Here is a 23,265-nt window from a genome sequence, read left to right on the forward strand (position 1 = left end):
TACTTTTGAAAAAAAAAAGCCAAGTGGCTAGAAAAGTTTGGTGTCGGAAAACAGGTTGGCAGTTCGAAGTACCTTTGGTATTTTTCGGTATCTTATTAAGGTGGCATCGCTCCGGCAACTAAATCAAAACAAATGAAATCGCTGTCATCGTGTGGCAACGCTCCGCCCGTCCGATTTTTCTTCCTTTGCGACCAGGAGCTTTTCTGCAGCAGTTTCCTCCGAAACTTACGCCCGTGCAGATTTATGGCCGGAAAATCACAGTACGGAAAATTCGATTTCCCAAGTTTTCTGAGTCTGTGTGTGTGTGTGTTTGGTGTGTGTAAAGATTTTCAACTTTTCAGCTTGGTTAAGCGGTGAAAAAAGAATAAATCAACAACAACACAAGCGCGCGCCCGCCTCTCTTTTCGCGTTTTTGTGCGTGTGTGCGTGAGAGTGAGTGTGATAATTATGGCATAAGTGGCATACAAATTATGATAGCGGAATTCCCACGGCCGACGACGAATGTGAATTGGGAAAATCGAAAAAGCAGGCAAAGCCAGGAGGCGGATAAATCGCCGAGCGAGTGCAGCAAATCGATCAGCTGTGACGTCGACGGGGGCAGAAAGTTTGGCCAAAAGAAAAGGTCAAACAAGCAGCAGCAGCAACAACAACAACAACTGCAGGCGGAACGGAAAGAAGAGGAGCTCTGTCAGAAGCAAGGGGTAAAGGATAAGAATAGTAAGAAGAAGAAGAAGCTAGCAGGCGAGGAGGATAAGAAGAAAAAGCAAGAGGAAAGGGAAAATAGGAAGAAGAAGCAGCAGCTTCAGCAGCAGCAAAGGGCAAATAAGAAGAAGCAGCGACATCAGCCTCCCCGTGTACAGAGGAAAAAAAACCTCGTCTTATTTTTAGATTATTTACGCCAGTTTGGTGCCGTCGAAAGCGAAATTGTCGCTGTCGAATCAGCCGGCTGCTGTGACGTCAGAGGAGCAGGCTGCCATCACGCCAACGGTAAATACGCCGCCCATAACGGCACTTGGAGCCATTTCGAGCATAAAACCCAAATTTATGCTCTATATCGTCACCTGGAGATCGGTGGCCCGCTCGAACAAGTGCAACAGCAACAGCAGCTGAGGGTCTGTCCAATCAGGACCCGGCTGCGCTTCGAGATGCTCTTCGCGGAGCCACCGCCCACCCAGGGCCACGCCCCCACCGCCCACGGTCACGACCATACGGCCGATAATATGCCAGATGCGCCACCTGGCGGCGAGCCGGTGATCCCAATGCTGCAGGATCAGCAAAACAGCGAACTTATGGCCGGTGAGTCTAATGTAAAAATATTAAGTTTAAAAATAATAATCGGGGTGGAAGAGATTACTTTTAAAATAACATAATTTAAGCAACTAATTTTTAAAAGCGTATCAAGAATTAAGTTTGTTATGCATGCTAAATAATATATTCATATATAAAAAAACTAAAGGGATATGACTCATAAGATAAAATGAGTCTATAATAAAAAGCTAGCCCTCGAACGATATGTATGACAACCAAACATTTTTATAATTTCTAATTTAATACAGACAAATAGTGAGAGATTCATTTGTATTTATACATTTATACCCTTTTCTCGTAGACTAACAGAGTATACTCGGCTAGTTAAAAAGTACGTAGCTGGCGGAAGGAAGGCATTTCCTGCACTGAGAAAAATTGAAAACGATCTCAACGTTATATTTTCAGGCGGAAAAGTATCGGGTGTAAGATTTGGAAGAGGACCGTGAAAGAAAAAAGAGAGGGAGACAAATGAGAGCAAAGTCATTTCACATCTGAGAATGGTTTTATCTCGATTTGAGTATGCTGAGAATGATTAGATCTTGGCTAGATTTTAAGATCGAACTTCTCAAATCGAGGTCGATGAGAACGGGTTTTTCTCTAAGTGCATATAAAGTAAAAGTGCGTATAAAGTAACTATATATTTTCTTGACCAGCCGAGTTTTTTTTTTCAAAACATTGACCCCCGACAGAAACTGTGACGCCTACACTTTTAAATATTGTTTTTAATTTTTTTTCCTTTTTTATTTACCAATTTTTATCGATATGACAAAAACATTTTGTCCACGTCCACTGGTATCGACAACAAACTGCAAAAAGCTGTCATGCCCACAATTTTTAATTCAATTTCTCTAGCCATGTAATGGGTATCTGATAGTCGAAGAACTCGACCAAAGCGTGCTCTTTCGATTTGGCATATAAACTTTTCTAAGTTGTGGTTTTGGTTTGCGAAAATGTCACTATTTATTCACAGTCATATGGAAATTTTAGGCATGCATACTCAACCCATATTTTAAGACACGAAAATATGTTAAATAATTGTTTATGGCTTACCTTTAAAAAGTTCTAAAAGTAGCTGACTTTACATTAAAGAAAAACTAGGAATGCAAGTATATTGTCATTTTTGTTGGCTTGTAAATCGGAACCTTATGGTTCCATTCTCACTAACAAGAGAAGGAAATGTTTGTTATTATTAATAGCTGGGATGAATAATGTTAATATATCGTGCAAATTTCAGCTATTTTCAAAACAAACTTTTTAATTCTCTTGTTTGCGTTTTGCTTACGATCTCTTTGAATCACAAAACAAAAACTGATTGGGCATATTCAGTATTGGTTTGTTTTCTGCGAGAAATTTTATTTAGAAAGCTGAAACATCTTACAAGTTTAAACGATATATTTTGTAAATGACAAAATAGCGCCATCTTCGAGTATAATTTTTTTTCCAGTGCAGCCATAACTATATTTGCCATAAGACTGAGGCGTATAAATTGGATTTAAACTGGAGTTGTCAGGCTATTCTGGCGTTGGCCAGTTCGCGGACAGAACACCTAAAATGGCGCAGTTGAAGTTTCTTAGACCCCTGGTGACAGTATTGGTTAATCGTTCTGGAATCGGAAAAGCCAGTGTTTGGCACGCGGTGATTGTTACGTTTATGCACTACTTCTCCTGGGGTCTTCTCACCGTGCCCTTCATCGAGAAACTGTCGGGATCGTTTGGCAATCGCGTCCTTCTCGTCGATGGACTGGTTTACGGAGTGAGAGGAATCCTGGGATTTGTGACCACGCCTGTGATGGGCGCCATTTCCGATTTCCGTGGCCGAAAAGTAGTGATGCTACTGGCTGTGGCCACCACCTACGCTCCAATTCCATTCATGATGTTGAAGAGTTGGTGGTTCTTCGCCATTCTCACTGTGAGCTCCATCTGTGGGAGCACTTACTCCGCTTCATTGGCCTATGTGGCAGACACAACTAGTGTTGAGAATCGTTCAAAAGGATATGGCATTATTGCAGCCAGTTTCGGAGCTGGAATAGCCTTTTCGCCATCATTGGGTAATTACTTGATGAAATCGCACGGGTCTGGATCAGTTATTTTGCTTGCCGCCATCACAGGCTTGATTAATATCATGTTTATCATATTTGCGGTGCCAGAGAGCTTAGTTTTAAAAGAAAAAAAGAAAATGGTGGATAAAAAGACTGATAACAAGATGGAGGACATAAACCCAAAGGAAAGGAAAGAGATTCTAAATAGAGAAGAGAAGTTGAATAACCATGTTTTAGCGAACAAATCCAACCACGTCACATCACAAAATCTAGTCACAAATAAGGAGCGGAGCCAAAAGTTCAACAAGGAAGACGAAAACCTACAAAATGATTTAACCGAAAAGGAGAAAGATGATAATGGATCCCTAAACACTTCCGATCTTTGGAAAGTGCTGCGTAAAAGTCGTAAGGATAAGAACCTACTCGTGATATACCTCATTACATTCCTGTCGATTTGGCCCTTTGCAGGAGTGGATTCTACTGCACCCGTGTATCTCAAGACTAATATGGGATTTGAGTACGAGGAGGTGTCCATGATGTTGGGGTTACTATCTGTGCTGGCGATCACATCCAATCTCCTTCTCGGTTATATTATGAACATAGTAGGGGTGAAGTGGTCGATCCGATTGGGATTATTACTCCTGCTGTTGCAGTTGTTCTTCTTCGGCTTTGGAACCCATCATTGGATGTACTGGCTAAGCAGTATCTTGGCCGCACTGGCAACAATTATACCCGCTGCCAATAACGCGGTGGCTTCCATCTACGCCAGTCCCGAGAATCGGGGTGCTGTCCTGGGCATTATCTCTGGCATCGAGTGCTTGAGCGAGGGTTTGGGACCTGCCTTTTTCGGAGTACTCTTCTTCATTTTCCAGGATGATGATCTTAAAGTCAATTCTCCAATTCCAATGCCCTTCGTCATAAGTGCCATTAGTGTATTTGTGGCCATCGTCTTGACAGGTTTTATTAAAAAGGAGACTGTCGAAAAGGAACCATTGATCTATAAGATCATAGACGACGCTACAGAGGATGAGCTAGAACCGCTTGCGAAAACCACATTTAAATATGAAAAGAATAATGTAAAACTAGAGATAGATGACAACTATGATTCGGATTGTAAAGAACGTAGCTTTAAATAATTGTTATTTAATTAAACGTTATATAAGTTTTTCATAAGATGTTCACTGGTTTTAAATATTCAACAATAGAGAATGATATAGTCGAGGTCCCCGACTATCAGATACCTATTACTCAGCTAGTGAGAATACGATCGCGAAATTTGATCATTTTTCTGGGATATCGATAGATACAGATACTAGGTAATAAAATGGGACAAAATTTAAAAGTGTGGGCGTGACCGTTTTGGGCGTGGCCACAGTGTTGTTGGTATACCAAAATTCGCAATTTTATAGTTACTGAGATCTCGACGTTCATACCGACAGACGGACGGACAGACATCGCTAGATCGACTCTGCTATTGATCCTGATCAAGAATATATATACTTTATATGGTCGGAATCGCTTCCATCTGCTTTTTAAATTTTTTTTCGAAAAATCTAGTATACCCTTTTACTCTAATATAATATAAAAGGCTTAAAAGATGAGTTCAACTCAATTGAATCAAACAAAAACCCCTCTTGACGAGGTAAAAATAATTTTTTGGGTGTTAAATACTTTTATAAATTTTATACTTTATAACGTCCAACCCCCACAGTATTGAAAAATGATTTAATTTTTAAAATTTTTTTTGGTTTTGCCAATTACTACTTCAACTAGCTGAGTAAAGGGTATCTGATAGTATTGGAATTCGACTTAGGCGTTCTATCTTTTTGAAAATGGACGTGGCAAAGCAAAAATAAAAGGTGGGATATAATTAGGGGCAAACGATACAAACATTTTATTTTGATTTTCTTGACACGGCTTTCTTAAACTCAATGCTACGACCACAAGTTCGCATAAATTTAAACATCAGATCTTCACTTCAATCGATATTTACTTTTAAAAAAATTTTTGGTAAATAAGTTACTTGCCAGAAGCCCCTCGGCCCCAGGTTTTTACGATTCGATTTTCGAATTTAACCTTATTTTCTCACAATTGTTTTAGGAACTTTTTATGCAATCCCTTTCGTTTTTGCGCTACCTTTCGATTGTTTTGCCATACGTTAAGATCGGAAAACCACAGCACACGTTCCCAGTGAACTGATTGGTCATGGGTAGATTAAAAGGGTATACATGCTTCGTTGAATTGGTATATAAGCGTTTGTGACCCTATAAAGTACATATACATATTTTTGTCCATATGAACGTCTCGATCTCAGGAACTCTAAAAGCTAGAAAGTTAAGATAAAGCACTTAGATTCCAGAGACATATATTTCCTGTTGTTTTATTATAGTTTTTCTCCATATCTATTAATATGCCAGAAAAATGTTGAAATTTTTCATACGCACTTCCATTAGCTGAGTAAAGGGTATCTGATAGTCGAACAACTTGACTCTAGCTGCCAAACCCTTTTGGGCCAAGCCCACTCCGAGAACCGTCCAAACTGTCACGCTTGCACTGTTGAAATCTCTTTCGTTGTTGTTTTAAATTATATTAGTTTACTTGCAATATTCTATGGATATATCAAAGGCATTTTAAACTTTATTCCTGGGACTCCCACCATTTGAGTAACGGGTATCTGATAGCGTTTTCCTTTGTTTTGTTATTTATTTCGTACTAAAAATATTCTCATAAAAATTAATGAAGCTCCAGATATTTCACAAAATTGTAGAGGATAATTGTACTATTTATTCAAAGTCATATGACAATTCTCGAACCATATTTTAAGGCACGAAATTGTGTTAAATAATTGTTTATGGTTTACTTTAAAAAGTTCGGAATGTTTGGACTTACATTCGAGAAAAAGTGTGAATGTAGGTATATTGCGCTACTTGTTGTACATAAAATGTACAAACTTAAGCTGAAACATCTTAAAAAACGATATATTTTTTAAACGACAAAATAGTAAGAATATTTCGAGTGTTTTTTCCAGTGCAGCCATAACTATATTTGCCATAAGACTGAGGCGTATAAAATAGATTTAAACTGGAGTTGTCAGGCTATTCTGGCGTTGGCCAGTTCGCGGTCAGAACACCTAAAATGGCGCAGTTGAAGTTTCTTAGACCCCTGGTGGCAGTATTGGTTAATCGTTCTGGAATCGGAAAAGCCAGTGTTTGGCACGCGGTGATCGTTACGTTTATGCACTACTTCTCCTGGGGTCTTCTCACCGTGCCCTTCATCGAGAAACTGTCGGGATCGTTTGGCAATCGCGTCCTTCTCGTCGATGGACTGGTTTACGGAGTGAGAGGAATCCTGGGATTTGTGACCACGCCTGTGATGGGCGCCATTTCCGATTTCCGTGGCCGAAAAGTAGTGATGCTACTGGCTGTGGCAACCACCTACGCTCCAATTCCATTCATGATGTTGAAGAGTTGGTGGTTCTTCGCCATTCTTACTGTGAGCTCCATCTGTGGGAGCACTTACTCCGCTTCATTGGCCTATGTGGCAGACACAACTAGTGTTGAGAATCGTTCGAAAGGATATGGCTTTGTGGCGGCCAGTTTTGGGGCTGGAATAGCCTTTTCGCCATCGTTGGGGAATTACTTGATGAAATCGTATGGGTCTGCATCCGTTATTTTGATAGCCACCATCACTGGCATGATGAATATCTTGTTTATCATATTTGCGGTGCCAGAGAGTTTAGTTTTGAAGGAGAAAAAGGTTATGATGAATGAAATGAATGATAACAAGGTGAAGGACACGAAAGCGGAGGACATAAGCCCAAAGGAAAAGAAAGAGATCTTAAATGGAGAAGTAAAATTGACTGTTGAAGCGAAGAAACCCACCTCACAGAATCTAGTCGCAAATAAAGAGCAGGACCAAGAGTTAAACAATGAGGAAAACCTACAGAATGATTTAACCGAAAAGGAGAAAGATGATAATGGATCCCTAAACACTTCCGATCTTTGGAAAGTGCTGCGTAAAAGTCGTAAGGATAAGAACCTGCTCGTGATATACTTCATAACATTCCTGTCGATTTGGCCATTTGCAGGCGTGGATTCCACTGCACCCGTGTATCTCAAGACTAATATGGGATTTGAGTACGAGGAGGTGTCCATGATGTTGGGATTACTGTCTGTCCTGGCGATCACATCCAATATCCTCCTCGGTTATATTATGAATATAGTAGGGGCCAAGTGGTCGATCCGTCTGGGACTTCTACTATTGTTCTTGCAAATGCTTTTCTTCGGCTTTGGAACCCATCATTGGATGTACTGGTTAAGCAGTATCTTGGCCGCACTGGCAACAATTATTCCCGCTGCCAATAACGCGGTGGCTTCCATCTATGCCAGTCCCGAGAATCGGGGTGCTGTCCTGGGCATTATCTCTGGCATCGAGTGCTTGAGCGAGGGTTTGGGACCTGCCTTTTTCGGAGTACTCTTCTTCATTTTCCAGGATGATTCGGAGACTGATCTTAAAGTCAATTCTCCAATTCCAATGCCCTTCGTCATAAGTGCCATTAGTGTATTTGTGGCCATCGTCTTGAGTGGTTTCATTCAGAAGGATACTCTTGGAAATGAAGAAACTAGAGCCGAGAACGAAAGCAATCTTTAAAGGGGAAAAATAAAGATATTTCTAACTAGATATTAAGGACTGCTACTGTGGTTTGGATTGTAAAGAAAGTAGATTTACGTAATTGTAATTTAACTAATTTTTAACATAATTAAAGTCTTTAACGCGAAACTTTTGGACTGGCAAATATCGACTGTTTGAACGTGTAGAAAGCTTTACGTTTTTATACCATTTTCGGACTCATCTTAGCGTTAACTACATTAACTAAGCACCCAAAGGTATTAGCTACGCTAAAAGACCATACAAATTGTGAATTCAGTTAAATTGACTTTCTAAACTCGAAAGATTAGTATTTTCCATGTTGCACTAACAATATATACATATGTCCAAGTACGGTTTGAAAAAATTACTCGTATCGTTGTCCTCCATTTCGGGAATTGGAAAACCAAGTGTTGGGCACATACTAGTAGTTGTTTTTCTGGAATACTTCGCATGGGGCCTGCTGACAATGCCCATGATAGGCACTCTAAAGGAGACCTTCCCAGACCACACGTTCCTCATGAACGGATTGGTCATGGGTGTCAAGGGAATACTCTCGTTTCTATCGTCGCCCCTGATCGGAGCTCTATCGGATATATATGGGCGGAAAGTGCTGCTCCTTATAACAGTGATCTTCACTTGCCTACCGATCCCCATGATGACCATGGATAACTGGTGGTTCTTTGTGATCAGTTCGCTCAGTGGAGTCTTGGGCGTTAGCTTCTCAGTGGTTTTCGCCTATGTGGCGGATGTTACCACAAAGGAAGAGCGCTCTAGATCCTATGGACTGGTATCGGCCACCTTTGCTGCCAGTTTGGTGATCGCCCCGGCAATGGGTAATCTCATAATGGATCTTTACGGAATTAATACTGTGGTGCTAGTAGCAACGTTGGTCTCCATAACGAACGTGATGTTTGTACTGCTGGCTGTGCCCGAAAGTTTACAACGAAACGTTAGATCCACTGGATTGAGCTGGAGACAAGCGGATCCTTTTCAATCCCTGCGAAGAGTGGGCTCGGATCCCAATATCCTGCTACTGTGCATAGTGGTGTTCATGTTTCTACTTCCCGAAGCTGGCGAATACTCCAGTGTGCCAGCCTATCTGAAACTAACAATGGGATTTGATTTCACGGAACTCTCCACGCTGGTGGCTCTAATGGCCATATTGAGCATTTCGATAAACGTGACCTTGGGATCTATAGTGAAGGCATTGGGTGCCAAGAAGGCTATAATACTGGGATTGCTTCTGGAACTGCTGCAACTAATACTCTACGCCATAGGAAACGAAAAGTGGCAAATGTGGCCAGCCGGAAATGTAGCCGCCCTGAGTTCCATCACCTTTCCGGCCGTAAGTGTCTATGTATCCCTCTACACGGATGCCGAAACCCAGGGAGCAGTTCAGGGAATGATCACGGGAATGTCGGGATTGTGCAGTGGACTTGGACCCGCTCTGTTCGGTATCGTATTCTACCTATCCGACATGGATTTGGATGAGGATCGAATTTTGATAGGCAGTGTAAGTGGAGATCGCACTGTGTTCGGTCCCTTTATGATTGGAGCTATCTCTGTGTTTATCGGCATTCTGTTGGCGTCGTATATCCCAGATGAAAAGGTTTCCAGGGGAAGGAGAGAGGAATTTTCCGCACTGAAGTATATTATTGAAATGGAGGAGGCGCCAACATTATAGTTTAAGCAAATCGTTATTAAGATAGATTGTTTAGTTTAAAATATGAGTAGTTGCCATAATATAACTTGTTTACAAATAAAAAACTTTTTCGGTAGAAAATCTAAATATATACTCAATTAAGCTTTAACTTAAAGGCTGCGAAAGTTCTTATTAATTTTTAATATTTAAGCTTGCATATTATTTGCGTTTTGCGATAATGAAAATAGTTGGGATTTAGTGGGTTAAGATTTAGACGCTATGTCGGTCGTTGTCTTCATTTAATCAGCCACTTTAGCACAGCCTCTCAGTCGACGACCGCGTCTGTTTATTTTGGTTTTTGTTTTCCAATTTCCTTGGCATTTCCCTGCTATCTATTTATAAATTTTCATTTTGCTCTTCTTATTTGTTTAGAAGCTGCGAAATCACAACAGTTTGTTGACTCTTACGCAACAGTCTGGCCTTTTGTTTGTTGTGCCCATCAGCATGGTGCAATCGGTAGCAAAAGAAATCGCCAAAAGATAATTTATTAACAACAATTGCAGAAACCCATAAATAGAACAAGCTGTCCTGAAATATACACATGTATATTTCCCCATCTCTTGGCAAACAAGCGTTCCTGTTTGGCAGATGTATACCCTCAGTTTTTTTTGATTTTTTGGTTTTGTTCAAACACAGGCAAAGCCGAAAACTTTCCATTTGAAAAAGCGAGAATCCCATTAAATTTGTACGTACGTATGTATGTAAAGCCCAACGTATGTAAAGAGCCATAAAGTTGAGAAAATAGTGCGATTATACTGAAACACGTGCATGCAAAACCGATTCTCTTACTCTCTTAGGGACCTGAAAATATGGGGAGAACATGAGAAAGAGTCTCAGTGGCGTCGACTAGGTAAATATTATTTAAGCGAGATGCAGGGGCGGATTCAATTGTATTCGGGTGCGGAACAGGGTGTCCAAAGGTAAAGTTTTGTAATATAATAGATACTATGTACATATATATGTATGTGAATTTAATTATCTCGTTGGGCATCAATCTAGATTTTAATTTGATTTATTCTTAAATTTACCCAATATATGAACCATTAGTGATATGGTACATATGAATAAACAGGTTTTTTGTATTTGAGATGAGAGAAAATGCCAAACCATTTATGTACATAGCTTCAGAATAACCCGCCCTGTAGCGAAATTTCAGTGACACATAACTTTTATCTCGCTATGTTGGTGTTGTATGCCTCCTTTTTTAGGTTTTTTCAGCCGCGTCTGCGATTTCTGCCATTGGCCTTCAATTTCGATTCTTTGGCGAGCATTATCAACTAGTCACACAAATGTATGGAACATATGTTCACACGAATCCGGCAACCAGACGACTTGCATATGTACTAAAAAAATGCGAAACTATTCCGTGATTCAAGAGAACGCCACTTTGTTGCTACACGGGGCGAAATATTGGGGTGGAAGCAACGGGTTGAAATCGATAAGCCTTGACTTGATAAGACGTCTGTGCCACCCAGCCAATACGCCTTCCATTTCACTACTCTGCTAAATGCGATGCGAATTTCTATGGGTTTTAATTAGCGTTGCGAATGTCTGATGACGGGGAAAACGATGGGAATCGTTAGTTACACGAGTTTAAAGCCACCTCCTACTTACTGACTAATCCCACAAATGCTACTGTACGCAATCAACAATCCGCGTCCGGAACGCAGTAATATTATGTCACTAGAACTGGCATCGGGCGTCTCTTATCAATTATCTTGGAGCAAATCGAAAATTAAGCGCGTTACCAGGCGGAGAAATCGGTTACAGTTTTTCCCGCTGACCGATAACTCCTTGACCTTTTGCTACTTATGTATATAAATATGTACATAGGCGACTTTGAGTAGAAATAAAAAAATGGCCTCGGATCTGATGGAAAGTTTATTTCCTCTTGCCACTGAACTTTGCCAATGTCGACGAATTTATGCAAAAAATATATTTGGGTCTGGCTTCGCTTTTTGCTTATGCTGAAAGAGAATCGACCAGTTGTGAGAGTGAGGTTGAGATACCCTTCGAAAGCGCTTCTTGACTATCTGAAAGACTATGAAGAAATTGGTATTGTATTGAAACATTTCAATACAAAAACATAACGCTATTATAACAACAAAACAACTACACATACTACTAAAACTTCAAAAAAAATCAAATTAAATTTACGTTTCTTGATCTGTTTTATATTAACATTTTGCAAGTATTTATTCAAAAACTTTAAACACATGTGTTTGTAAAATTTGTTCCGTGAATTCAAATTTAAAGATCGGGTTTCATTTTGGGTTGTAAATTATGAACTGAAATTCTAAAGCTGAAGTTAGGGTATCCATGGTGCGCTCTCTTGAAAACCGTTTCCCATGTGATGGAGTGATAGGCGAACACGTGAGAGAGCGGGAGAAGTATGGGGCAAAGCATAGAACGCGATTACGATTACTGGGGGCCCCTCTTTCTGCGCTTAGTGCTTCTCTTTCTGCCGGCTTTTCGAGTCTCTTACGCAAAAAGGCCTTCATTTGGAAAGCCCACGTCGTGGAGATCGGATCGCATTAATTCTGCCTGCTTAAAAGCCTGTAAATTCCAAAACATGTCCGTTTTAAACTAATATAAATAACGATTGCATATGCCTCTGCTTATTACAGGCACCGCCAGCAACGTCGAGCTAATGGAGGCCATGAAGAAACTGGACGCGGACCTGGTGGCTCTTTTCGCCACTGCTGCCTCTGCCGAGCCTCTTAAGATTAGGAAACAACAGGAGGTCCTATGGCCGGAAGCCGAGCCGGAACAAATCGCCCAGGATTCGGAGGATGATGAGCTGGTGATGACGCCGGAGCTCTTCCGCAGCTGCAACGCCTTGCAGCTCCACTTGGAGGCACTGACGTTGCAGCCGGAGGGGACCCAACGCATGGAACTGGTTCAGAACGAAGTGCGACCCATTTTCACCGTGGAGTGCCAGCTGTCGGGGGACTTGATCCGTAAAGTGCCGCGCCAACCGATGTTCCACATCATGCAGTTCGAGTCGGAGAAGTTCCAGAGCCTGACGCAGTGCACCCGTTTCGGGCAGACGGCTCAGCGTCAGGTCGATATGGAGGATAAGACCCTGCAGGATCCGGAACAGAGCGCTGGCCATGTAGACATCACGGTTTGGTGGCGCGAACCCGGCACCTGTCTCAACGAAATGCTCGGCATGGGTCGCCTGGAGCTCAGGGAGCTCTACAAGGCATCCCTGTTGGAGCAGTGCAAGTGCATTGCCATTCGGCGACGCGACGTCCACCTGGGTAGCGTGTACTTGAAGATCAGTCTGCTGCAGAGTTTGAATGGTAGCCCGGAGCAGCCGCAGCAACAGCAGCAGCAGCCGGGCCAAAAGAACGAAAGTGGAAACAAGGCAGCAGGTGAATATATATGACTAATGTCGTGTGGTCGCCAATCGCAAGAACCATTGATTCTTGGGCCCCCAAATCGAATACATCTGATACTAGCTGAACCACACGACTACAGCCACAACAACTACCAATTCTACCACCAAGCAGAACAACAAATGCTATACAAATACCAAATCTACACGAGCCGCCCACAACCACGCCCACGCCTCCTGCACTTACTCTATATGTTATTGATTGCCGTTATCCAAGTGCTGCCCATCATTCTGTCAATAAATACTTTTCATTTTCAAAAAAGAAAGCAAAACAAAACAAAAAACCACCAACAAAACCAAAAACAACAAATCTGTTTCGTGTTTTATGTTTTCTCTATCCCAGCTATAATTTAAATCATACATTTTGTTTTCCAACAGCTTTTTTATTGTGACCGTGTCAAGCACAGTGGGTTATGATTTTCCATAGGTTAGGTTATTATTATAGTATTAGGAAAACGGGAACTTTTGAACAAATTTAAATAATAGTATTTACATGAACTGAGCTTCGTATGAAACGCGGATTAAACATTTGTTTAAAACCGTACTAAGAATTTTTAAAGGATTTTTCGTTTTTTAAATATTTATTTATAAATCATATTCAAATGTAATAAGCTTTTTCAATCCTTGAATTCAAACAATTTTCGAAAAGATTTTTCTAATTTTTCCAGAATTCAGTTTCTTTTAATTGATACCCTATTATTTGAATCACACATTACGCACTCAGTACACCGCTTAATTATCTGATAGAATCGAGAATTGAATTGGTCTATTTTTAGCCCAACCGATTCCAGTATCTGCCAAGTTGTCAGTTGTCCGCTTGTGGTGCACGTGCTATTACCGATTTCACCCGGTTTTACCCGCTTGCCGGCGCAATCTCCCGTTCCGCTTGAATCGATTTTCGAGTCCGACCGTCTGTTGCCAAGGCGATAAGCACCGGATCGAAGATCGCAGCTGATTCAGTTCTTGAAGCTTGCTTAATCCGAATCTGCGGGTTCAAGGTCCGCTGAACGACTTTGACCTCTGATTAATGGCACCATGCATGGGTCTACTATCTTCAATTTAGACTATATTACTAATCCCTTCTGCGTTTTGCAAATTTTCCAGTTAACTGCAACTCGAAGGCCGTTTTAACGCCCCCTCAGCCGCCGGCACCGCCACCTCCTCCTCCCCAAGCCAACAACAACAGCAAAGCCATCTTGGAGTGCATCAACTTCATGGCGGAGACCAATAAAGTCCGTCTCCTCAGGGGTTATCTCTACGCCGGGGAGCTGCGTCAATTAACGGCGGGTAGTAAGACCGCCTGCCAGGAGCTATCGCTTGAGCCCTTCTGGCAGCCACAGCCACTGCTGACCAAGATCACTGATGGCGGATCCTTCGAGCTGCAGGAGCAGTTCGCCATCATCAATGATGAGCGCTTCCTGCAGAGCGTCGAGCGGCAGCAGCTGGTCATGGAGCTGCGTCCCTTGGGAGGAGTCGTACGACTTCCGCTGCACCAGTTCTTCATCGCCTACAGAGACTCCAGCATCACAAATCACCTGTGCAAGGGAAAGGTGCGATTAAAGTTCCCTTAATACATATATAATTACTGATTTGTTTATTGTCCTACAGCTACCAGTGATCTCCATCGATGGCTGGGCACCCATTGTCAGTGCTGAGAACCAGGCGCCTCTGGGCGAGCTCAAGGTGCTCCTGGCCATTGGAAGTGAGTCGCAGATCGCTCAACTGAAGCAGCTGCGTGGCTTCGACCCTGACAACAACCAAGTACCGGCTCCAAGCAGGACCACAGACTTACTCGACATGCTTCAAAATGCCATCGCAGCTCCGACGCCGAGCATCGCAGCTCCAGTAATGCCGCCGCCACCGGCTCCGCCAGCGCCCAGTACCTTTAGCTTCCAGTTGCGCATCGTGGGAGCTGCTGGACTGCCCCTGAATCCCGGCTATGGGAAATCGAAGAAGCAAGTCAAACGTCAGTCGGCAGCCAAGCGCTTCCCGCCCAACGAACCTCCCAACACGTATGTGACCTTCCAGGCCATCAGTTGCAATAGTCAGACGTACAAGTCGCACGAAGGATTGGTGTACGCCACACCCATTGTACCCAAATCGACGAAGCCCCAGTGGCTCAGCAAGTTCCGGGTGGACGTGAGCCGCGATTATCGCAGCAATGTGAGATTTAAAATGACCTTTTCCAAGAGATCACCTAGTACATTCCAATTTTCCTTTGCAGCCCCAGAAGCTATTCATTCTGAAACTGTGGAAGAAGGCGATTGTTAGCCCAAATGGCATCACAGAGCCTTCGCCTCATGAAGATGCCATAATAGGATTCGCTGCACTTAATCTCAATCAGAAGCAGGCGGGCGGAGGCTTTCCCAGCGGATGGCATAACATAGTAGACTTCAATGGACGTGTGACTGGGGGAATCGAGGCGCACGTGGAGCCCATATCGCCCAGTGTGGATACCGTGATCGATCAGTTCGAGAAGTCCATGGAACTGGGTCACTTGCAGTTGGGCCAGGCCATCAAGCGCAAATACACGGAGCTGGAGGAGATCTCGCAGAGATTGCGATCTCGGCTGGTGGATGTGACGGGGGAAACGCTGAAGTTTCCGGAATTCGATGTTGACTCCGCATTGGACAGTTGGCAACAGGAGGGAGATGACGATGATTTGGCGGAGGACTTTGAACGCTCCCTGCGCACTCCCACGCCGCCGGGCTCGCCAACGCCCTCCACCAGCTCCGCCGCACAAAATCTCAGAAACTCCAACGGCCAGGAATAGCCCAGGGCCAAAAGTCAGTTAAGCATGTTTTTTCCTCTCTCCGCATCTCGATGTCGTCTCTGATATTGGCTCAAATGGTAGCTATAGTTAACCATCTAGATGTAGGCTATATATATATAATATGCGCGGATCTTAAACTGATCTGATATTATGCTGTACTTAAATTGGCATCCCAGTTTTGCCTCGATTCACCGTCTTATGGCTGTCTATATAGCATAAAATCAAAGCTAGCAACGATCACCCAGCGATCGTTTCATTGAGTTACAATTGAATCGATTGAATATTGTTTTAAGTCACGAGGATTTCCCCCAGCAACCACACGGAATATGTATTAGTTTCGGAACTGTGTTAATCACCTAAGTATTTAGACACTATTACCTAATAAAACTTTAAATAAAATTACAATTGCTAAAGCAACTCAAAACCAGTTATTTTCTGCATTTATAAAGGGCGTTAGTTTGGTTCCAATTGTCATTGCATTCGCTTGGCAATTGATAACAAGTCTAGATGATCAACTAACAAGATCTATTAGCACATTATGATGAAATTATCGCTTATTCTGACTCTCTGCTGACAATCTCAACTAAACAATAATGGCGAAACGCAAAAACCTGTTGACAAATAAAGGTTTTTTTTGCTTCATACATACATAGGTAGTTTAAACCCTCACTTATTTGAAACAGTTTGATAATGCAAGCTAATACACATCTAGCGATTAATTGGGGTTCAAACAACAGATTAAAGAGCAGACATGCATTTGAAACAAAATAATTTTCAAAGTACCTTGCAGCACTTCCCTGAAAATCCCTTTCCATCTCTTTGTAAATAGTAATCCAGTCCAGTAATCCGTCTTTCCAGATTATAAAATTCTCAAAACTTTCTAAGCCACCTTTTGCAATCCCGTTAAATCCACCAAAGAAAAATATTTGCAGATTCTCTTTTAAATAGATATTGAAAAATATTTTAATATAAAAAATCATTACAACTATTCTGTTTTCTTTTTTTTTTTTGTGGGGGATAACCCCTCCCTCACATTAAAGATATAATCTTATGTGTGCCATATTGTTTTTTTCTCCTTTTTTATCGTTTTTCTTATATGCTTATTAAATCAAAACATTTGACGATTGTTCAACAAAAAGTACGATCAGGATACAATACGATTCAACTACAATATGTCTACAAATGTTTATGGATGTTCTATATGAAGTATGATGATGAAATTGAAAATCTTAACACGAAGTTCGGCGTACATTTGTATTGGATATAATGCACGGTTGGGTGCTAAGACATACGGCTAAAGCAAAATAAATGGAGCATCTATAAATGCTTTTCTGTATCATTAGATTTGCTGCCTTGATATATTGTTAAATATATAAAATTATATAAAATATGAAAACGTTTAGTTTCAACTCTCGCCCAAAGGCCTGTTTTAGTTTGCTTAGTAATTAGAAATTACATTTTTATATAGGTATGTACTGAATGAGAAGGTGTCGAAAATGTAGACTTCCGATAAAAATACAAATGAGTTGGAATACGGTTGGCTGTATAGATGTGTATACTTCGATTTCTCATATGGAACGCATCGTGTTCTGTTTTCGATTGATGTGCATATTGATAGATTGAAAACGATTATATATATTTTCTCTTTCTCCTTTTAGTTTATGGCATCTTTCAGTCAATGACCACACGGGTAAGGAGTATGCCACGCTTGCTCAACCATAGTCTATAAATAAATAATAAAAAATTGCATTAGATGTGAATCTGAAGAAGATTGCGAGAGAAACTTACCCGAAGCCAGCTCCCAGCAGCAGGGACAGGACGTTGGTCACCAGCAGCGAGTACAGAATTTCGCGGGAGAACAACGAGTTGGAGCCCAGTCGCTTCAATCGGATGGAGTAGCCTGTGTTAGTCTTCTTTTTCTCGCCCTCGTCGCCGGCATCCTCGCTGACAGTCTCGAAGTTCCAGCTTCTGTAAACAATAACTCAATGAATGACCATATTTGGGGGAAAAGGCCTCAATGCTTCAAATAAGTTACAGTTTCTAGAAACCCAGCTAAAAACTTAGCCAAATAACTACATATATTAATATCTTTCATACCTGGGTGGCTGCTCCTCGGCATTGCGATTCCAGTTCTTCAGCCAATCTCCATTGTCTGCATTCTGTTTGTCTCCGCCCTGGCAAAAGCAAAACACAGAGACTGGCATTGTTAGCAAGATCATCTCGGTTCCGCCTCGATTCTCATCTCTTACCTTGGTCCAGTAGTTGATGTACACGTTTCTGAGCTCATCGTCCGGACAGAGCTCCGACTGGGGACTGTTCGGTGGACTCTTGGGGCTATCACGGGGCGTATCACGACGGGAGCTGGCCAAGGAGACGACACGGCTCGACTGGTTCGATTCGCGCTGGGCCTCGCGCAGAAGTCTCAGGTACTCCTCGCCATTGTTGAATGGCAACGGAGTGATTCTGTCGGGGCTCTTGATGCCAGCCATCGCAGCTGTTGTGCTGAGTTCGATCCAAGATTCTGGAAAAGTAGATCATTAGCATGGTGGACTGGCGAGCAAAGTGGGTGAAAGCTAAAGCCGAATGGGGTGAAATTGAATATTTAGTTGGTTGCATTTGGAGGTGGTTAAATATAGCACAAGCTCGAGGGTCGAAACCTTTTGGGGCGTGTTGAATAAACATGAGAAGTCCGAATTCGTTGAATCTTAAAACACAGGCGTGCGTTATAACGTTCTTTATTGCATTTATACAAACGAAAACGATGTATGTTCATTATTTACCAATATATAATCAACAAATTTTAAAAAGGTTAGAAATTTCCATACAAAACATATAAATCAATTATACTGATGCACAACTTGTTTAAGTTTTTAATGGTTTAACACTATTTAACTGTTATTTATAAACTGCTAAACGTCAGTTTACAGTAATTAATTGTCTAAAACTACACTTGTTGACGAAATAAAGTTGTTTCACTTGTTAACTTAGCAAGACGTACAGTTTGAGAGCCACTGTGCTGCGGCAGCGTCTCTAAAACTGCCATCGTCACCCTTTCAGCGTTTGTTTTCGTTTTTGTTTACACGTAAAAACATTTTAACCATACAAACGTTCGGTTCGTTAGCCGATCTATAATGTATGTATTTGTATATATCTGTTCGAGTGCTCGTGCCCCATTGATAAGGCTAAAAACCCCAGCACTCGCACAATTTCCGTTTCTTTTCGGCATATTGTGTATATAAAGCAGCACACATGTTTTGTTTATAGTCTATACCAGTCGATGCTTATCAACGCGCTGCGGAGAAAATTTCATTTTCAAAACAAATCGAGAAAAAAAGACAAACTGGCGATGCAATATGGGCACGAGAAGCGTGCAAGTTACTTGATGACAGCGATGCTCGATCGGATGATAAGGAGTACAGTGGAGCGTGCCTAAAAACTACCTAATAATATAACCAATTGATAAAAGCTATCCCAACGCCTTATCTATCACCTATTAATCAAGTAAAATTGCATATACAAAAATGCAATTTTGTAATGTCACATTATAAATTTAAATTCTTTCTGGGATTGCTTGCTCTCTAGTTATCACTGTACAATCATCTAATTTAGACACTTCGCGATGGAATCAGTTACAGAATAGTTCAAATCACTCACGTGGCAGACCAATCATGCTGACAATTGAATACTAAATGCAGCGTCTAGACGAAAAGGATGATGCATTTATGATGGAAATGTTGCGAAAATGGAAAATGCTAAATGGAAATGCCCGCGGGTCAGGTAGACGCAGAAGTTTTGCACAGGTAAATAATATTTGGAGCGTTATCGGGAATCCGGGTTACAGGTACGAAAATGGAAACAAAAACAAAAGCAAAAGCGCACAGAAGGGTGGCAAAAACAAAAACAATGGCTTTGTGACTCACGGCACGTAGGCCTCTCTCCCTCTCTTTCGGCCAAGCACCCTCTGTCACTCTCTAATACTCACTCCCCCTCTCTCTCTCTCTTTCTGCCCTACCGTCTTCGGGCTTTGTCGGGTGTGCATCTTGATGCGCAGCTGTCCAAAAGACCCTGAGTTGGGCCCATTGAACCGCCTTTATTATTGGATGGATGACTCCGCGGTATCATGATACGATTTCTTACGTAGTATATGGCACAGTGCACAAAGAAAAAATGTTTCTCAAAGTTGGTCATTCATTTCGCACGTGTTTTAAGGTCAAGAAACAGATCAAGCCGGCGTATTACTAACACACTGATTTCATGTACATACATAGCTTTAAAATATTAATATCAGACTTATTCTAACGTATAGAAATACATATAAATAATTTTTATATATGCTAACTATCATTGATAAAGAAATTCGTCATCCAAACTCTGTTAACCCTTTCAAAAGTGATGTATTTCATAACATATGGTTCGATTTGGGCTCAAACTGATTAGATTAGTACTGTTTGGATGGTAGTAAATTGAAAAACAAATTTTTCGTTGAACCGGCATTACTTTTGTGAGTGACTTTGCAGAATTGTGGTATAATTTCTTTGGTAGTCAACAACCTTTTGGACAAACAAACAAAGTGCTTTCAAGCAGTCAACCAAAAAGATTATACTTTTTGTCAAAAAAATAAAGATAATCTCTCAATATTTCGTGCAATTGCGATCTAAATTTTTCTAAAATTAAGAGATTTTAAACAACACATTGAATTACGTTGATGAGTATAAATTTATATAACCTAGTTTTTCCGCGAGTGTAAACGTGGATGTTGATAAAGTGGGCAGCCGAAATACAAGTGAAGCGAATATGCCAAAGGCGCAATTTCTGGAAACGACCGATAGGGAAATGCCCTCCCACAAAATGTATTTATTTACGAATTATTTTAGCAAGCCAGACGGAAGAAGAAGAGCGGGTCGGAGAAAGGGAGAGCGCAAAAAGTACACCACAACTGACGTCAAGCGGGCCAAGTGCAAAGTAAAGGAACAAGACATGACATGAATGAAAGAGCAGGAGCGGGGAGTGACGTTGAGAGAGGGAGAAAGAGTGCGTTGGCAGCTTCTTTGTCTTTGTTTTCATTCGGAGTTTTGCGGATTCTTTGTTGTCTCTCTCTCTTTCTCGCCCCCTCTGCGGAGACAGAACAAGTGCAAAGTAAGCAAATAAAAACAGAACGAAATCAAAAAGCAGACAAAGCAAAGCCTTGAAAAAATATGGGATGCGGATACCAAGAAATTACAAATAACTCCATAAATACAGAGGTGGTCAAAAGTATTTACACAACGAGCTTTTTTTTCAATTAGTTGACAATTGAAAAAAAAGCTCGTTGTGTAAATACTTTTGACCACCTCTGTACATACACATGTCATAGATACTCTCGCAACAACAACAATGCGGCATAACGGGTTACCGTGCTATTGTTATGATTGCAAAAAGGGGAGACGCAAAAAACACGAATGAAAGAGCAAAGCAGACGAAAACAAACAACTTACCGCCCAGCAAATCTTCGCTCGATTTTGGTGTCGTAGACATTTTGTTTTTGTTTATCGGTATGTGTGTTCAACACGTCAACACCAAAGATAACTTGGGTTTATTGCTTATTATTATAAACTCGCTTTAAAGTTAAACTATGTCTATTATTATGTCGTGAGTTTGACCAAGTTTTTTTGGCCCTTCCGTATGTCTGCCTGTGTTTGTGTATTCGCTTTTGCTGTTTATGTATGCGTAGGAAAATGCGTTTTACTTTTCGTTTGGCGCTGTTTCACCGCCGCTGCACTCGATTTGACTATAACTATTGGTTTCGGACTGAAGCCAACTGCTGGAGCTCCGAAATATTGCAACTTTGTTTAATGCTTCTCCCGAAGCGACTGGCTAGTAACTAAAATTAAACACGATTCGTTCCTACGCACAAGCTTAATGCGTAGTTTAAATCTTTTGTTGCTGTACAGTGTGACCAGATGGAGAAACGCTAGCAATCCAGGTGCATGTCAACGTTTTTCTACATCTGGCATCCCTTGAATTGTGAAAATTTATTGGTGGTTATTTTTGAAATGATAAAACTTGGTTTCTGTTGAGCTTTAAAAATATGCATATCTAGGCAGAATATGAAAAGAATATATATATTTATTTTATTCTCATCTCGTTTTCAAAAACAAATCAAATGTTTCCAATTCACTTTTAGCCACATTCCGGACGAAATAAAAATTATTGCCTTCCACTATAGTCTTTGGCGATATATACAGATCTTTTTGCGGATCATATTGAGCTCTTCCAAGCAATTTCAGGAACTCATGACGTTCCCGCAATCGAAATTCGCGGGAGGCCAAAAGTTCTGGGCACTGGACAATCTGGGCATGTGGAAGGCCCATATCCTGGTGAATGTAACTAAATCGCTCGACAAGATCATCCGGAGCTGCAAGGAAAAGTTGTTTAATTAGGAATGTCCTTAATTTTGAATGTAGATAGACTTACGAATCATCAATAGGCGGGGCTTTCGTACTACCAGGGCACTTAGCTCCTTGGCATTGAATCCCATTTCCTCCTTAAGGGTGAACACAGACTTACGCAGGTGCTCCATATTGTAGGTAATGGCATTGGGTTCTCTGGTGGCCAAAAGTCGGAGATCATGGCCACTCAATCTGAACTCCTTTTGGAAGTAACCCAACCGACGATCCACTCGCCTGGTGGAGAACATCAGCCAATAAGGATTCTGGGTGAGAATTCTTTGCCTGGCTTCGTCCGAGAATCTCTTGCTTTTCAGATACTCCACTCTGGTCTGCAGATCGTCCAAGTCCTCCTTGAACAGCAGCGGGTTCTTGGTGAACATCCTGCCGAAGTCATCGGGTGATACGCCCTGATCCACCAGGAAGGTTATGTAGGGCTTCACATTCTTCTCGAAATCCAGCTTCAGCACAAAGTCTCCCAATCCCTTTCGCCGTTCAATACTGTGCAGATCCACTCCCAAGCTGATAAATTGTTGCAGGGTACTCGAGTTGTTCACATAGGCCGCCAAATTGAAGGAGGGCACATGGGCCTCCCGGTTTCGGAAGTCCAGAGCCACTTCTTTGGAGCCCTCACTTTCCGCAGGCTCTGTCTTCTTGTTATTTTGTTTGTGGGTTATACCCGCTGATGTTAACACCTCTACCTCATGGTGGGCACTTTGTTGTCCTCGCAGATTCCGTATTTGTGAGGTAATTACTGCGTTTTGTGAATTCCTCAAAATGTTACGTATTGCTGAACAAAACATGCTGGAGGAGTTGCCAGACTGCGCCAGCAGTGGGTTGTCAATGTTTGTAAATATGGCATGCTAGCTAGAAATAGCTAAAATTATATTTTGAATCTCAGCTGATAAAAACATATTTGTTTTTATTGTTGTCTACAAAAGGTTAAAGGATATTCTTGAATAAAAATGC

General features: G+C 41.5%; 6 protein-coding genes across 13 annotated transcripts; 4 read left to right on the forward strand and 2 right to left on the reverse strand.

Annotated features, from left to right (window-relative positions):
- The first annotated feature begins 149 nt into the window (after positions 1-149).
- On the forward strand, positions 150-16,285 carry LOC117139421 (C2 domain-containing protein 3). 5 transcript variants are annotated; one of them, XM_033301707.1, is made up of 5 exons: positions 325-1,296; positions 12,326-13,075; positions 14,203-14,648; positions 14,707-15,261; positions 15,323-16,285. In XM_033301707.1, the coding sequence occupies exons 1-5, from the start codon at positions 471-473 to the stop codon at positions 15,869-15,871; spliced, it is 3,126 nt and encodes a 1,041-aa protein (XP_033157598.1). In that variant the 5' UTR covers positions 325-470; the 3' UTR covers positions 15,872-16,285. The 5 variants fall into 5 exon arrangements, with proteins under 5 accessions (XP_033157602.1, XP_033157601.1, XP_033157598.1 ...); XM_033301709.1 differs by lacking the exon at positions 325-1,296 and adding an exon at positions 12,054-12,071 and having other exon boundaries at positions 15,323-16,284; XM_033301708.1 differs by lacking the exon at positions 325-1,296 and adding an exon at positions 12,149-12,256 and having other exon boundaries at positions 15,323-16,284.
- On the forward strand, positions 2,789-4,634 carry LOC117139422 (hippocampus abundant transcript 1 protein-like). 2 transcript variants are annotated; one of them, XM_033301713.1, is made up of 2 exons: positions 2,789-3,751; positions 3,815-4,634. In XM_033301713.1, exons 1-2 carry the CDS (start codon positions 2,860-2,862, stop codon positions 4,480-4,482), a joined length of 1,560 nt encoding a protein of 519 aa, XP_033157604.1. In that variant the 5' UTR covers positions 2,789-2,859; the 3' UTR covers positions 4,483-4,634. The 2 variants fall into 2 exon arrangements, with proteins under 2 accessions (XP_033157604.1, XP_033157603.1); XM_033301712.1 differs by having other exon boundaries at positions 2,789-4,634.
- LOC117139424 (hippocampus abundant transcript 1 protein-like) lies at positions 6,456-8,154 on the forward strand. 2 transcript variants are annotated; one of them, XM_033301715.1, is made up of 2 exons: positions 6,456-7,370; positions 7,434-8,154. In XM_033301715.1, exons 1-2 carry the CDS (start codon positions 6,482-6,484, stop codon positions 7,994-7,996), a joined length of 1,452 nt encoding a protein of 483 aa, XP_033157606.1. In that variant the 5' UTR covers positions 6,456-6,481; the 3' UTR covers positions 7,997-8,154. The 2 variants fall into 2 exon arrangements, with proteins under 2 accessions (XP_033157606.1, XP_033157605.1); XM_033301714.1 differs by having other exon boundaries at positions 6,456-8,153.
- Positions 8,292-9,784, forward strand: LOC117139425 (hippocampus abundant transcript 1 protein). Its single transcript, XM_033301716.1, has one exon. The coding sequence runs from the start codon at positions 8,337-8,339 to the stop codon at positions 9,678-9,680; it is 1,344 nt and encodes a 447-aa protein (XP_033157607.1). The 5' UTR covers positions 8,292-8,336; the 3' UTR covers positions 9,681-9,784.
- A 579-nt stretch (positions 16,286-16,864) lies between the features above and the next one.
- LOC117139043 (BCL2/adenovirus E1B 19 kDa protein-interacting protein 3) lies at positions 16,865-21,787 on the reverse strand. Of its 2 annotated transcripts, none has more exons than XM_033301144.1 (5): positions 21,346-21,787; positions 18,121-18,392; positions 17,969-18,045; positions 17,660-17,839; positions 16,865-17,594 (listed from the first exon to the last, which is right to left on the reverse strand). In XM_033301144.1, the coding sequence occupies exons 1-5, from the start codon at positions 21,383-21,385 to the stop codon at positions 17,543-17,545; spliced, it is 621 nt and encodes a 206-aa protein (XP_033157035.1). In that variant the 5' UTR covers positions 21,386-21,787; the 3' UTR covers positions 16,865-17,542. The 2 variants fall into 2 exon arrangements, with proteins under 2 accessions (XP_033157035.1, XP_033157037.1); XM_033301146.1 differs by lacking the exon at positions 21,346-21,787 and adding an exon at positions 19,526-19,556.
- A 173-nt stretch (positions 21,788-21,960) lies between these two features.
- LOC117139042 (transcription termination factor 3, mitochondrial) lies at positions 21,961-23,125 on the reverse strand. Its single transcript, XM_033301143.1, has 2 exons — positions 22,325-23,125; positions 21,961-22,265 (listed from the first exon to the last, which is right to left on the reverse strand). The coding sequence occupies exons 1-2, from the start codon at positions 23,097-23,099 to the stop codon at positions 21,988-21,990; spliced, it is 1,053 nt and encodes a 350-aa protein (XP_033157034.1). The 5' UTR covers positions 23,100-23,125; the 3' UTR covers positions 21,961-21,987.
- Between the last annotated feature and the right edge of the window lie 140 nt (positions 23,126-23,265).

The sequence above is a fragment of the Drosophila mauritiana genome, chromosome 3L (genome assembly GCF_004382145.1).
Source record: "Drosophila mauritiana strain mau12 chromosome 3L, ASM438214v1, whole genome shotgun sequence".
NCBI lineage: Eukaryota > Metazoa > Arthropoda > Insecta > Diptera > Drosophilidae > Drosophila > Drosophila mauritiana.

What these genes read in the sequence shown, in the direction of transcription:
- LOC117139042 (XM_033301143.1), bottom strand. Translation starts at nt 23,099, where the DNA reads ATGTTTTGTTCAGCAATACGTAACATTTTGAGGAATTCACAAAACGCA. An exon ending in GCCCCGCCTATTGATGATTC is followed by an intron (nt 22,266 to 22,324) that starts GTAAGTCTATCT and finishes TTTTCCTTGCAG; the next exon opens with CTCCGGATGATCTTGTCGAG.
- LOC117139421 (XM_033301707.1), top strand. Translation starts at nt 471, where the DNA reads ATGATAGCGGAATTCCCACGGCCGACGACGAATGTGAATTGGGAAAAT. An exon ending in AAGTGGAAACAAGGCAGCAG is followed by an intron (nt 13,076 to 14,202) that starts GTGAATATATAT and finishes CAAATTTTCCAG; the next exon opens with TTAACTGCAACTCGAAGGCC. An exon ending in GCCGCGATTATCGCAGCAAT is followed by an intron (nt 15,262 to 15,322) that starts GTGAGATTTAAA and finishes TTTCCTTTGCAG; the next exon opens with CCCCAGAAGCTATTCATTCT.
- LOC117139422 (XM_033301712.1), top strand. Translation starts at nt 2,860, where the DNA reads ATGGCGCAGTTGAAGTTTCTTAGACCCCTGGTGACAGTATTGGTTAAT.
- LOC117139425 (XM_033301716.1), top strand. Translation starts at nt 8,337, where the DNA reads ATGTCCAAGTACGGTTTGAAAAAATTACTCGTATCGTTGTCCTCCATT.
- LOC117139424 (XM_033301714.1), top strand. Translation starts at nt 6,482, where the DNA reads ATGGCGCAGTTGAAGTTTCTTAGACCCCTGGTGGCAGTATTGGTTAAT.
- LOC117139043 (XM_033301144.1), bottom strand. Translation starts at nt 21,385, where the DNA reads ATGTCTACGACACCAAAATCGAGCGAAGATTTGCTGGGCG. An exon ending in GAGCGAAGATTTGCTGGGCG is followed by an intron (nt 18,393 to 21,345) that starts GTAAGTTGTTTG and finishes CTACTTTTCCAG; the next exon opens with AATCTTGGATCGAACTCAGC. An exon ending in GCCGAGGAGCAGCCACCCAG is followed by an intron (nt 17,840 to 17,968) that starts GTATGAAAGATA and finishes TATTGTTTACAG; the next exon opens with AAGCTGGAACTTCGAGACTG.